The sequence below is a fragment of the Rhinoraja longicauda genome, chromosome 10 (assembly GCF_053455715.1).
Source record: "Rhinoraja longicauda isolate Sanriku21f chromosome 10, sRhiLon1.1, whole genome shotgun sequence".
Classification (NCBI taxonomy): Eukaryota; Metazoa; Chordata; class Chondrichthyes; order Rajiformes; family Arhynchobatidae; genus Rhinoraja; species Rhinoraja longicauda.
In genome coordinates this window covers 49,110,628-49,123,511 of record NC_135962.1, presented here as the reverse complement: position 1 = coordinate 49,123,511, position 12,884 = coordinate 49,110,628, and the positions used below count along the sequence as shown (strand labels likewise).

At 44.1% G+C, this 12,884-nt stretch overlaps 1 protein-coding gene across 1 annotated transcript in view; it reads left to right on the top strand.

Annotated features, from left to right (window-relative positions):
* The window catches only part of LOC144597687 (protein phosphatase 1 regulatory subunit 37), a 193,833-nt gene extending 185,713 nt beyond the window's left edge, over positions 1–8,120 (top strand). The window contains exon 11 of the mRNA XM_078407218.1: positions 8,010–8,120. Coding sequence (XP_078263344.1) covers positions 8,010–8,120 — 111 coding nt within the window. The remainder of the gene's footprint in view (positions 1–8,009) is intronic.
* Positions 8,121–12,884: the final 4,764 nt, after the last annotated feature.

Genomic DNA, 12,884 nt, shown 5'->3' with positions numbered 1-12,884 from the left:
GAGGAATTGGAAGGTCTGCTTTTCCTCCATGCACGCTGTAGCTGCCTTGGCACGCCGGCTCGGAGCTGGCTGGGCACAGCTGGTGGCGATATTCTTGGCTGTAAAAGCATTGCTTGCCCTCTGCCTCTCACAGGGAGCGATTCTGTTGAACTGTCTCATCCTGACATTTTCACCATCAATCTCTTCATTAGCAGCCTGGCTGCAGACAGCGAGCACATGCAGGCGGCAGGCCTTTGTCACATCTCAAGGAAGTACCAGCTTTGGAAACCCTCGCTACTTTGTTCCTCTACTTCTTTGCCTTGCTGCCGGGTGGGGTGGTGGGGGTGAGGTTGTGGGTCCAGTTTTGCGGGTGTTTTTGGGGAGTCAAAGAAATGGAAACCTGTGTTGCCGGGGAATAAAATAGACGAACACGCAACAGACAACATTCTTGCACTAAACTCTATTCACGTTATTTATTCCGTTTATCGTGTATCTTGTAAACTTTGAGTGGCTCGATTGCAATCATGTATTGTCTTTCTGCTCTCTGCAACAAAGGTTTTTCACTGCACCTTGGTCTGCCTGACAATAAACTAAACTAAACTAAAATATAAACAATCAGTCTCCCTTTCGAAAAGATTCCTAGTTTAAACAAACCTAATCTCTTCCATTTACTTTTTCTCGTACTGCCACACTGATATCCATCCAGTCAGTACATTTGTTTTTAACATGCGTCTGTCTTTAAGTTAAGTGGCAATAATTCACTTGTATCAAACGGACTTTGTCAGAAATAAATGTGTCACAAGCATATTATATTGCTCAGGCTTCTTTTCTGGTTTGCTTTAAGTTAAGCAAAGTTCAAGATTGTCAGAGCAATATAATATTCTAGTGATACATTTCTGCCAATGTCCTTTTGACACGCGTGAAATGTTGCCACTTAAGCTTAAGTCTGGGATGGGAGGAACTCGAACTTCATTACTAAGATTATTTCCAGTGTCCAGTCCACTTTGATTTAGTGCAAGTTGCATTCAAACCACTTTAGGAGAAATGAATGGGCTCAAGGTTTCTAATGGGAGATGGAGGCTAGATGTGAACATTGTCCCTATCTCCACCCTCAACACTCAGAATCTCAGCAAAAAGCCCGAGTCGTTTTAATGGAACGATGGGCGGCACGGTGGCGCAGCGGCAGAGTTGCTGCCTTACAGCGCCAGAGACCCGGGTTCCATCCTGACTATGGGTGCTGTCTTTACGGAGTTTGTGCGTTCTCCTCGTGACCTGCGTGGGTTTTCTCCGGGTGCAGGTTTCCCCCCACACTCCAAAGACGTACAGGTTAATTGCAAATTGTCCCTAGTGTGTGTAGGATGGTGTTAGTGTGCGGGGATCGCTGGTCGGTGCGGACTCGGTGGGCCGAAGGGTCTGTTTCCGCGTTGTATCTCTAAAACTGAATTAGAAATAACTAAAACTAAAACTCCCCATTTTTCTCATAAACACCAATGGTGATTGAGAAGATATTATGCCACCAGCAACAAATTGAACTTTCTCAGTGAAGCAGCACAGATAATAGAGATTCTGCCTCCCAATTCCAACAACACAGGTTCAATCCCAACCTCCAGTGCTGTCTGTGTGGAGTTTGCAGACTCGCCCTTTGGCTGTATACGTTTCCCCCAGGTGATCCCGTTTCATCCCACATCACAAAACGTTCAGGCTGGTAGGCTGTTTGCCCCACTTTCATTACGCGCCCCTTCTCACATCACCCACCCCTGATATATTCAAGAGTTAGATATAGCTCTTCGGGCTAACAGAATCAAGGGATATGGGGAGAAAGCAGGAACGGGATACTGATTTTGGATGATCAGCCATGATCATATTGAATGGCGGTGCTGGCTCGAAGGACCCAATGGCCTACACCTGCACCTATCATATCATATCATATATATACAGCCGGAAACAGGCCTTTTCGGCCCTCCAAGTCCGTGCCGCCCAGCGATCCCCGTACATTAACACTATCCTACACCCACTAGGGACAATTTTTACATTTTACATTTTTACATTTTACCCAGCCAATTAACCTACATACCTGTACGTCTTTGGAGTGTGGGAGGAAACCGAAGATCTCGGAGAAAACCCACGCAGGTCACGGGGAGAACGTACAAACTCCTTACAGTGCAGCACCCGTAGTCAGGATCGAACCTGAGTCTCCGGCGCTGCATTCGCTGTAAAGCAGCAACTCTACCGCTGCGCTACCGTATGTTTCTACTCTCAACACTCACCCCTTCTCTCAAATGTACGGAGATTGTAAGTCTGTACGGAGATTGTAAGTCTGTACGGAGTTTGTAAGTCTGTATGGAGTTTGTATATCTGTACGGAGTTAGTTCGTTCTCCTTGTAACCGCGTGGGTTTTCTCCGGATGCTCCGGTTTCCTCCCATGCTCCAAAGATGTGCAGGTTTGCAGGCCCAACGGCTTCTGCAAACTGTAAATTGGCCCTAGTGTGTAGGGTCTTGTTAGTGTGCGGGATGGTCGCTGGTCGGCGCGGACTCGGTGAGTCAAAGGGACTGTTTCCACTCTGCATCTCTAAAGTCTAAAGAAAAGTCTAACCACCCGCCGCTACTCTCATCACCCTTCCCTACGCTCAATTCCCTCTCCTACTCTCAGCACCGTCCACTGCCCTCAACACCCCTGGAACCCTCAACACCCTCCCCCACTCTCCACACCCTCCCCTACCATCAAACGCCCTGCCCTACTCTTAATACCCTCCCCTGCTCTCCACACCCTCTCCTACCACCAATACCCTCCCCTACTCTCCACACCCACTCCAATTCTCGACCCACATCCCTGCACACTCTCCTGCATCATTGGCGCGAGGGGATGGAATTGCAGCACTTGAATATTCAGTCTACTTTACCTGACGTGCAATAATACACCAGTGACATAGAAACAGATCAATAACATGATAAAAAAATCTCATCTGTGAGATTAAGTAATTAAGTTCCAAGTCTGCACTCCTGGTCAGGGATATCAATCCTTGGAGATGCAGATAGAGTGCAGTAGTTGGGATTCCTAATTTTCATTTAACCTCAATTTCCAGCCAATGGTTCAATTGTAAATTATAACCTTGCGTGTAACATGAAACCTTCAATCTATTGACAAAACAGTTTTACTGTTTCTCCACTCATTGCGTCTAAAATAGATTTCCCCCCTCCTCGTGAATTGAACAAAGATGAGAATTTTACAGCGCGATTGTTTTTCAAAGACAACTCCTGGACTAAGAATATGAACTTTTAAAATATTTAACCAGTCCTCTATATAAGATGCTGAAGCCAACATTGCCTTCCCTCGAGAGAGACTCACTGTGGGGATCTTACCTTAATTTATGTTTAAGCTGCACTAAATTGAGATTTGCCCACTCACCTGATTGTTTGACACCATATATTTCTGTACAATCAGTTTTTCAGTGGCAAGGTGATTTAAAACAGGTTACAATTCAGCTTTTTTTAAGGTTGCACCATATGTCGTACTTTGATTCCCAATGAATGCAAGACGTCAGAAACCTATTGTCGATTGCCAAGGCCTCTGTGAATGAATTTCCTTTGTATGTGTTGGTAAACAAAAGAAGGTCATTACAGAGAAAAATGAAACTGAGGCAAATTAATCTAAGTTCTGTGGCGTGTCCATTATAAAGAAAAGCTATCTTGACCTTTGTGCATGTTTGAAAGTCACGTCTGAAAATACACTCTTGTCATCAGGGTGGCACAGTGGTGTAGTGGTGGAGCTGCTGCCATACAGCTCCAGAGACCCAGATTCAATCCTGACTATGGGTGCTGTCTGTACGGAGTTTGTACGTTCTCCCTGTGACCGCGTGGGTTTTATTTGGGTGCTCCGGTTTCCTCCCACAAAGACGTACAGGTTTCTAGGTTAGTTGGCTTCGGTCAATCGTCCCTAGTGTGCAGGATGGTGTTAGTGTATGGGGTGATCGCTGGTCGACGCGGACCCGGTGGGCTGAAGGGCCTGTCTCCGCCCTGCATCTCTGAAATCCAAAATCTAAAGGGAAGTGGGCTTCACGGAGCTGAGTGGAGTTTGGGTGAAAGGACTGATTTATTGTCACATTTGTCAATGTTGCCTAGTGTAAACATAGAAGAAACATAGAAAATATGTGCAGGAGTAGGCTATTCGGCCATTTTGGGCCATTCACTAAGATCATGGCTGATCATCCAAAATCAGTACCCTGTTCCTACATTCACATCATATCCCTTGATTCCGTTAGCCCAACGAGCTATATCTAACTCTCTCTTGAAAACATCCAGTGAATTGGCCTCCACTGCCTTTTGTGGCACAGAATTCTGCAGATTCGCAACTCCCTGGTTCTGGACTACCCCAACATCGGGAACATTTTTCCTGCAGCTAGCCTGTCCAATCCCTTAAGAATTTTATATGTTTCTATAAGATCCCCTCTCATCCTTCTGGTGTAGATGGGACATGTTGGTCGGTGTGGGCAAGTTGGGCCCAAGGGGTCTGTTTCCACGCTGTATGACTAGTTTAGTTTATGTACATAGTCACATGTCCATAGATCTGCTGAAAATAAAATAAATCTGAATTGCAGTGTCCAGAACAAGGTCATAAGGTCATGTGACCGGTGTAGAATTTGGCCATTCGGCCAATCAAGTCTACTTCACCATTCAATCTTGGCTGATCTATCTCTCCCTCCTAACCCCATTCTCCTCCCTTCTCACCATAACCACTGACCCCCTTACTAATCAGAATCATACCACAATGCAGAAGAAAAAAAAGTTGACTTGAGGCAGTGTAGTCCTTGGATGCGAAGGGCTGGAAAAGCCAAGCACTTTAGGAGTTTGCAAGTCTGAGGGATTTAAGGAATCAGTTTTGAAGGGAGATGGACATGCTACAATGAAGATGATGACAATGAAGTTGTTGAAACATGCAGACCTCAGGGAAAGATGGGACATTAGGGACATAAGATGACTTTACATTGAAGACATAAGTCCTGCCCTCAAACATGCTGCTAATTTTCCAAAGTCAATTTGGTTTTTGCAAGCAAATACTCAGACGTTTCCACACTCTACCCAAGCTATTTGCATTGCAACTCTATTCCACACATTAACCAAGGTATGTTCAACAGTTTCCTAATCATAACAGTATAACATAACAGTATAACAGAACTTTATTGTCATTCGGTATAAATACCGAACGAAATTTCAGCAGTCACAAGACACAGCAAAAAAGAAAAGAACACAGGACACACGACCCCAACACAAACATCCATCACAGTGACTCCAAACACCCCCTCACTGTGAAGGCAACAAAACTTCCACTCTCTTCCACTCTTCCCCCCGCGCCCACGGACAGGCGTGATCAATCTTCCCCATCCCATAATCTACCCTAAACCCGTTCAATCTGATAAAAATGATAATTCTCCATAAATCATATTTAGAATGTCTCAGGTTGCTCTGTAAACCTCCCATGCTCAATATGCCCATTTTTTTACTCTATACAGTCACTCTAAATCTGGCACTTTCTTTGTCCAGTTTAAGTAATGTTTAACCTTCATTTTTCTTTCTACACCACAACCAGGTATGAACTGCCCTCTTCTTTATTCTTGCCAAGGCATGTTCAATCTGCTACATTTTTGCCCCAATCCCATTGATTCTGATCCGTTCTACACTGTTCCCAAATCTTGAGCAAGCTAAGCTCTTCTATATCCCATCCAAAATATGTACAATCTTTCCCCCTCAATCGTATACCCAAATCCAAATGAACCCGCCTTATTCTACACTAAAATTACTTTCAACCTGCCCTGTGTTGTAATCTTCTCAAAAATGTTCCGCATGGTCTATTCAACATTCTAAGCAAGTTATGTTAAATCAATAACCAGAAGACCATTTGAGGTCGGAGCAGAATTAGGCCATTCAACCCATCAATCCTGCTCCACCATAGGTGATCTATTTTTCCCACCATTCCATTTCCTCAACCTCAATCCCATTCTGAGATTATCCCATTCCCATTCCCAATCCCATCCCTACGCAAGTTGAAACCTATTAGATTTTTCGTGCTCTATACTATTTGCAAACCACGCTTGAACTGTCCCATTCAATACCCGAGTCGGCACCTTTAACCTGCCTCGAGTCACATTCAATATGTCCCTTTCTGCACTCCACCAAAACCAATTCAACCTGCCCTTTTCTATATTTTATCCAACTCACCTGTCCTATTTCGTACTGTTCCCTGGGTCACGGTCAATAAACCTCAGATCATTTTTCATTTTATGCTCTATCCAATCTTCGTTCAAGCTATCCCATTCCTGAATCTCCCAATGTTGTCCTCAATGTGTCCCATCCCACATTGTTCCCAAAGCACCATCGATCTCCGGGATGGGAGCTGCTTTATGTCCTCGTTGTCCGCTCTGGGTGGTTCTACGGAACTGGCAACATTTGCAGCAAAGCGTCAACTACGGCACTCTGAAGCACCAATTGCCACTTTTGACTGGTGTAGTTGACATACGAAAGAAAGACCATCAATCTGTGACGTTAGGTCATAAGTGATAGGAGTAGAATTAGGCTATTCGGCCCATCAAGTCTATTCCGCCATTTAATCATGGCTGATCTATCTCTCCCACCTAACCCCATTCTCCTGCCTTCTCCCCATGACCCCTGACACCCGTACCCATCAAGAGTCTACCGATCTCTGTCAAATATCCATTGACTTGGCCTCTACAGCCTTCTGTGAGTGCTATTCAATCAGATCAGATAATACTGTGAATTAATACGATTCCTTCTCTCCAGAGATGCTGCCTGATCTTCTCTCCAGAGTTGCTGCCTGACCTGCTGAGTTACTCCAGCATTTTGTGAATAAATACCCGTGAATTAATACAATCATGTCAAATTTAAGTACAATAGGTAGAGCAAAGGGGAAAATGCAGAGTGCGGAGTATAGTTCTCAGGGGTGAACTAATGAAAGAACTATTCAGCTGAAATGAGAATTCAGCTTCTGCCTTCATAGATGCTGCCCAATAATTTCCATAATTCTTTGATACCATTTGGTTGCGAGGAAATTCTTGATATTCCTCTCTTCCTCTCCGTTTTTTCTCCCACTTTCTTCTCGTCAGCACCAACGAGTAGGGAGTTGCTACATCTCAGATTATACTTCAGTATTAATTGTCATGCAAATCCCTTCTCGTCGCAGTATCTTGGTGCATTTACATTTAGCTAATTGGGCCACTTTCATGCTGAAAGAAAGCGTCGAGGATTAAAAAAAAAAAAATGTAACTGTAATGAAAGGCTGTCAGCTTCAATCTTTCTCACCCGCACGCATACAATCGGTTCTCACTCTGTGCACTGAAAGGCAAACAAAAAAAAGCAATAAAAAGTAAAACTGATAAATACTACTGAGTGGGCCCTTCGCACGGTGCAATGCTGAGCTAACAGTCTGCATCGGCGTCAGGGTGAAACGATCAGTGGAACCACGACCACTGCCGCTGAATGATGTGATGGAAACTGGCAACCAAGTCAATCCCGAGTTGTATTTGAAGGTATTTGTGTCCGTGGTCGGGCAGCGTTCAACAAGGGTTACCCATTCCCCCCACTCGCTACTGGCGAACTGCACAAAACACGCAGCCTTGTTTCAGCAGAATGTACATTTCAGAACTCTACTAATGTGCAATTTACCGAGATGAGAAAACATTTCTTCACACAGAGAGTGGTGAGTCTGTGGAATTCTCTGCCACAGAAGGTAGTTGAGGCCAGTTCATTGGCTATATTTAAGAGGGAGTTAGATGTGGCCCTTGTGGCTAAAGGGATCAGGGGGTATGGAGAGAAGGCAGGTACAGGTTACTGAGCTGGATGATCAGCCACGATCATATTGAATGGCGGTGCAGGCTCGAAGGGCCGAATGGCCTACTCCTGCACCTATTTTCTATGTTTCTATGTTTCCACCTATTTATTTATTTATTTATTTATTTGTCCATTTATTTATTTATTCACTTATTTTTGCTTCCCTCCTCCCTCCCTCCCTCCACTCGCAGGAAGGCTGGTTGATCGAAACTCAGAAACTGTTGCTGGTCAAGATTGCAAAGTGTTGCGAGAGGAACTCAATCGTGAAGGGGACGAAAAAAGACAGAAGAGGGGAAGAATGAGGCGAGACAAACAGACCCCCATCTCAGGGTAATCAATTGCACAGAAAGACCTGGGATCGCCCTGTTAAATAAAGTGATGTGCGTTTTGAACGAGGTTTACATGCACGGTTCATAAAGATGGACACACTGCGCACAAGGACAGGGATAACTAAATGGAGACCCGATTCATACAGGCAAAATGTGTGCAAACTCATCCAGTCCAGACACTTGGTGCAAATTGTTTTTGCTTTTTATGAATGATAAAATTCTCTGCAACACGTTGTTTCATCTATGGTGCTTTCTTTTCAGCATGAACATTATCCAATTAGCTAAGCATAATTTTGTAAGATTACGTTTGGGGCTTTCTTCCTACAGAGATAATTTGGATGCAAAAAAAAATGCATCGTCCAAACACAACATGCAAACAGAAAACCCTATTTAACCGCTGTCACTGGACGTTGATAAATGGCGTCGGCATTTTTCAAACAATGATACCTTAAAGTGCTTTACCTTTTAATCACAATTCTGTAACTTTTGTGAGTTATACTACTGCGGGGCTCATTTGTGAAATAAAAGCGGTATCCAATCAATGGGTTCTGAGAATCCTCAATTTATTGCTTGAGTGAGATAGCTCTCCAGATCCATCAGTGGAGAGATCAGAAATGAAATCAATACTGCCTCACACACAGTCATATTAACCATTAAGCCGCCACACTCATTTGTGAAGCTAATGATGTTGCCACGAGTAAAATGCTGCAAACGCTGCAAATCAGAAAGTTAAAACAAAAGAGAAAAAAAACATTGGGAACATTCAGTAGAAAGAAGAACAGAGAACAGGAACAGAGCGTCACCTATTCCTTTTATCCAGAGATGCTGTCTGACCCACTGAGTTCCTCCGGCTTTTTGTGTCTATCTTCAGTTTAAACCAACATCTGCAGTTCCTTCCTACACAGAGAGTGAACTGGTTTAGGTTTAGATTCATTGTCAATGTGCGCCTCGATACAGCAAAAAGCTTTGTTCTGCATGTCCTAAGTCATAAATCAATAGACAATAGACAATAGGTGCAGGAGTAGGCCATTCGGCCCTTCAAGCCAGCACTGCCATTAGCTATGATCATGGCTGATCATCCATAATCAGTACCCCGTTCCTGCCCTCTCCCCATATCCCTTGACTCCACTATCTTTAAGTGCTCTATCTAACTCTCTCTTGAAAGCATCCAGAGAATTGGCCTCCACTGCCTTCGGTGGCAGAGAGTTCCACAGCTTCACAACTCTCTAAGTGAAAAGTTTTTCCTCATCTCCGTTCTAAATGGCCTACCTCTTATTCTTAAACTGTGGCCCCTGGTTCTGGACTCCCCCAACATCGGCAACATGTTTCCTGCCTCTAGCATGTGATAGGAGCAGAATTAGGCTATTCTTGCCCATCAAGTCTACTCATCAAGTCTGCCCATCAATCATGGCTGATCTATCTCTCCCTCATAACCCCATTCTCCTGCCTTCTCCCCATAACCCCTGACACCCGTACTAATCAAGAGTCTACCGATCTCTGGCAAATATCCATTGACGTGGCCTCTACAGCCTTCTGTGCATGTTATTAAATCAGATCAGATAATACTGTGAATTAATACAATCAAGTCAAATGTAAGTACAATAGGTAGAGCAAAGGGGAAGTTGCAGAATGCAGAATATAGTTCTCAGGATTGAACTAATGAAAGAACCACTGTCTGAAGAAGGGTCTCGATGTGTCCTGTCACATGCTAGATGCTGCCTGACCTGCTGAGTTACTCCAGCATTTTGTGGTACCTTCGATTTGTACCAGCATCTGCAGTTATTTTCCTAAAGAACCATTCAGCTGAAATGAAAATTTAGCTTCTGCCTTCATAGATGCTGCCCAACCTGCTGAGTGCAAGCATCATTTTCGTATGGATTTCTCTAACTTCAAGCAATACTTGCATCTCTTCTTTCTCTGTTCCTCCCCCTCCCTAGTCATTGTACTAGTTTCACTGTCGTCCTGGTAAGTTTCACTGTCTACATAACTCCTGCCTACAGCTAACAATGGATTGTTTTCTTGATCATTGTTACATTTTTGCATACCCTTCATTTGTTCTATATCACAATATATCACCGTCTGCATCTCTCGTTTCCCTTTCCCCTGACCCTCAGTCTGAAGAAGGGTCTCGACCCGAAAAGGCACCTGTTCCTTTTCTCCAGAGATGCTGTCTGGCCCTGCTGAGTTACTCCAGCTTTCTGTGTCCATCTTCGGTTCAAACCAACGTCTGCAGTTACTTCCTCCAGCGTTTTTTGTTGTTGTTTTTATGTTATGTCGCCATAAATGGTGTACACCAAGGAACAACAACTCTTCCTCTGAAAATCTTTCAATCACAAAGGACTTTAGACCAGACGTCTGCTAGGCATTATAAGGAAATGGGCGCACCGTGGCTAAGATGTTTGAAATCCTGCCCTCAGACTTGTGCTCAGAATCTAGGCGGACACTTCAGTTTAGTACTGACAGAGATTGACTCTGAAGGCTGAAGAGCTACTCGAACTGAAGGCGGCAATTTTTTTTGAAGATTACCCTCTCTGTTTCTAAAAGATGATAACATTAAAAGATCACAGGGCACAAATGAAAAAAGATTAGTGCGTCGTCTGCTGTCCGAGCTAATATCTGTCCCTCAATCAATAACATAAAATAAAACAGATTATCTGATTATAATCATATTGCTGCCAATGGAAATGTGCTATGCACACATTACCATGGCAACAATGATGCCTCTCCAAGAGCTCTTCAGTGGCTGTAAAATACCTTGAGATGATCTGAGGAGTGAAAGGTGCTATATAAATGCAAGCCTCTTAGTTTGGTTTAAAGATGCAGCGCAGAAACAGGCCCTTCGGCCCATCGAATCTGCACTAACCAGGGATCCCCGCACATTATCTCTATCCTACACACACTAGGGACAATTCACACTTACACCAAGCCAATTAACTTTCAAACCTGTACGTCTTTAGAGTGTGGGCGGAAACCGAAGATCTCGGAGAAAACGTACAAACTCCGTGCAGAAAGCACCTGTAGTCGGGATCGAACCCACGTCTCTGGTGCTGCAAGCGCTGTAAGGCAGCAACTCTTCCGCTGCGCCATCGTGCCCCCCTTTTCTTTTATCTTTTTTTCTGCCGGCCATAAAAATCTGTCAAATACTGAAACAAAAAGCGATAATTAACATTCAAGAAAAGCCGACCAGCAAAGATGTTTCATCAGGCCAGGGCAGTTCACAGTGCTCTGATCTCACTGGCTGGGATAGTCAACATAGTATCATAGAGTCATGCAGCTGGGAAACATGTCCATCGGCCCCCAACTTGCCCATGCCGACCAACATACCCAATCTACACTAGTCCCACATGCCTTTACAATATTTTTCTTTCTCCTCCATCTAATACCCTACTCCAATTGCATCCCAATGTTTCACCTCTAAACCTTCTCGAAATGAAACCTTTCTGCAGCTGCCTCCTGAACCTACAGCGTAGGAAGGAACTGCAGATGCTGGTTTAAACCGAAGATAAACACAAAAAGCTGGAGTAACTCAACGGGACAGGCAGCATCTCTGGAGAGAGGGAATGGGTGACGTTTCGGGTCTCGACTCAAAACGTCACCCATTCCTTCTGTCCAGAGCTACTGCCAGTCCCGCTGAGTTACCCCAGCTTTTTGTGTCTAATTTTTTTTTAAATCATCTGCTTCATCTAGCTTGGGTTTTATTAATAGCTGCAGCCTGTTGTTACGTTGTCTTTCGCCTCCTTTGTGTTTTGTTAGTATGGTTCCTTTCTGTAACCTGCCCCATTGCAGCTACACAACTAATTAACAGAGGCTTTACACTCAAGTCTTGGGTTCAGCCATTTTAATTCAGGATCACCTTGGCTGCTGCCTCATGGGTAATATATCCCCAGTACTGCACCACAGAGTGCGCTACTCCCATAACATCCCCCTTTATGTACAAAGCAGATATGTACAGGAACTTTACATGTATAGCCATAAATTAATTTCTTCCATGGCATCTTATTTCACTGAGTCCGACATGTCTCCAACAGTCCATTTTCCAACATGCCTTCGACAATCCATTTCCGTGGTAGCTTCCAAATTCTCCTCCCTTGGATCTGCGACAGTTCAGTGCTCGGAATTATCTAAACTTTGAACAACACATGTCTGGTTCCTCATTCCCTTTCGCCTTTTTATTTATTAATTTGTTTGTTTATTTATTTAGTTTTAAATGGCCATTACCACTACTTCTACATAAACCTATGCATATCAAACTATAACCGCAAATATAACATTAACTTTTTAAACACAACCTAATAGCCTTTACAAATATAACATTAACTTTTTAAACATAACCTAATATCCTTTACATCTATATTCAACTACATGTACAGGCCCTATCCTTATTTGGGCACATAATCCTGTAGATAGCGTGGTTTTCGAACGCATCTACCAGATCTTGTTGTCAGGGTTTGATGCTCCCTGGGGACCGGTGGTCGGTTCGTAGGTCACTTTTCTCGCTCCGGTTCAGGCAACGTCACCAGGTCATCCAGGTCAACATCAACGCGATGAAATGGCTCGTTGGTCTTCCTCAGATGGCGCCGATTCCGACGATAGATGACGCCGTCCTCGGGTCTGACTTCATAAGATCTGGGTTGCACAATACGGCCTACAACCACAGCCTTCCTCCAGGGCTGATGTCGATCATCGGTCGGCTTCACTCGAACTGGATGGCCAGCTTTCAGGGGAATCAGATCTTGA